Raw genomic sequence first — 2,377 nt, forward strand, 5'->3', positions numbered from 1 at the left:
AAAAGATAAATATTCCCGCAATTACAATAGCACCTTTTTTGCATTACCTGCACAATAATGTTAATATACTCTTTACATCTGTGATTACTTTGTCGGTAAGCCTATGAAAAATGTGCAAACAGCAGACTTATTTAAGTTATTTTAACACAATGGCATCTTAGACAATCAGAGCTGGATCCCATGTAACTACACGCTGCTGAACTCAATTTTATCAACTTGATAAATTTATATATATATTCATTTTTATTTTTATAACAGCTAATTTTTAACTTCTCTTTTTTGAAATAGAGCATATCGTAAACTGTCATATAGAGCCTTTTCAACATGGATAAATGGCGAAATGGGTCCAAGAAATAGGAAACCTATACCATCGTGTGTAGTCAATAGTATTCAACGACGTTTCCCAGCTCCGGATAATATTTATGTTGGTTTCCATTACCCTGAGGATGACGGACCAGCAACAGAGATGATATTAGATTAGTTTATCAAAAATTTATATTTAAAAATTCTATTTCTATCATATTATTTATATTTTTGTTTTCAGGAATTCACTAAAGTTGATATGTTTAAAAATTTTTAATTTTTAAAAAACTTGATTAAAAATATTTAAAATTTGAATATAAATTTGTGTAATTTTTTATGTCTATGATTCTTGGATATATGAATTCTATTATTTTATTTTTAAATAAGTTTTTAATTTTAAATTTAAGACTAAAAAATTATATATATATATATATATATATTTAGATATATATATATATATATATATATATATATATATATATATATATATATATATATATATATATATATGAGACATTTTTTTAATTTTTTAATAATAAAATATATAAATCATGTTGTATAGTTCACAAACTCAATACTATTTACTACAATCTTAAAATAATTTTTTTTTTTAATAATAATTGAGATATTGAGCTTATAATTTTTTATTTTATATACTAATGATTGAATACACTTATATGTTAGTTCATGACTACGTATTCAATTGAGTATTTTGAAAAATATATTAAAAAAAAAAAATGTTTAGATATACGTGAAATGAATTTCAATATTGTAAATTATGTCAATTATCTTATATTATGTACAAATTTATCTTTATAAAATTATATCTTTTTAAAATTGTAAATGTCTCTTTCTCTCTCTCTCTCTCTCTCTCTCTCTCTCTCTATATATATATATATATATATATATATATATATATATATATATGAGAGAGAGTGAAAGAGAGAGAGTGAGAGTGAAAGAGAGTGAGAGTGAAAGAGAGAGAGCGAAAGAGAGAGAGAGAGAGTGAAAGAGAGAGAGTGAGAGTGAACGAGAGACAGAGCGAAAGAGAGAGAGAGAGAGATAGAGAGAGACAGAAAGAAATAGAGAGAAAGAAATAGAGATATAGAAATAAATAGATAGAGAGAAATAAATAGAGAGAGAAATAAATAGAGAGAGAGACATAAATAGAGAGAGATAGAGCGAAAGAGAGAGAGAGGGTTTGAGAGAGAGAGATCGAGAGAAAGAGAGAGAGATCGAGAGAGAGAGAGAGAGTAACAGAGCGAAAGAGAGTGAAAAAGAGATCAAAATAGAGAGAGAGAGAGAAAAAGAACGAAAGATAGATAAAGAGAGAGAGCTAAAGATAGAGAAATAGAGAGAGAGAGAGAAATAGAGAGAGTGAGAGCAAAAGAGAGATAGAGCGGCAAAAGAGAGAGAGAGCGAGAGAGACAAATAGAAAGTGAGAGAGAGAGATAGAAAGAAATAGAGAGAAATAAATAGAGAGAAAGAAAGAAATAGAGAGAAAGAAATAGAGAGGGATAGAGCAAAAGAGAGAGAGAGAGCAAGAGAGAGAGATAGAGCAAAAGAGAGAGAGATCAAAAGAGAGAGAGAGATCGAGAGAGAAAGAGAGAGATAGAGAGAGAGTGAGTAACAGAGCGGAATCGAGCGAAAGATAGATAAAAATAGAGCAAAATAGAGAGAGAGAGAGAAAGAGATAGAGATAGAGAAAAAGAACGAAAGAGAGATAAAGAGATAGAGCTAAAGATAAAGAAAGAGAGAGAGAGACCGAAAGAGAGATAGAGAGAGTGAGAGAAAGAAATAAAGAGAAAGAAATAGATAGAGAGAAAGAAAGAAATAGAGAGAAAGAAATATAGAGAAAGAATAAGAGAGAGAGAGAGAGAGAGAGCAAAGGAGAGACAAAGAGAGAGAGAGCGAAAGAGAGAGCGAGCGAAAGAGAGAGAGAGAGTGAGTGAAAGAGAGAGAGAGATAAAAAGAGAGAGAAAGTGATTGACATAGATATAGAAAGAGATAGAGAAAAAGAGAGAGAAAGTGATTGAAATAGATAGAAATAGAGAGAGCTTCAGAGAGAGAAAGA

The 2,377-nt window shown here is 29.4% G+C and overlaps 1 protein-coding gene across 1 annotated transcript in view; it reads left to right on the top strand.

Moving 5' to 3' along the window:
- The window catches only part of LOC128652213 (P2X purinoceptor 7-like), a 2,301-nt gene extending 1,820 nt beyond the window's left edge, over nucleotides 1-481 (top strand). The window contains exon 3 of the mRNA XM_053705149.1: nucleotides 289-481. Within this exon, the coding sequence (XP_053561124.1) occupies nucleotides 289-481 (193 nt within the window). The remainder of the gene's footprint in view (nucleotides 1-288) is intronic.
- Nucleotides 482-2,377: the final 1,896 nt, after the last annotated feature.

This window comes from Bombina bombina, chromosome 3 (assembly GCF_027579735.1).
Source record: "Bombina bombina isolate aBomBom1 chromosome 3, aBomBom1.pri, whole genome shotgun sequence".
Lineage (NCBI taxonomy): Eukaryota > Metazoa > Chordata > Amphibia > Anura > Bombinatoridae > Bombina > Bombina bombina.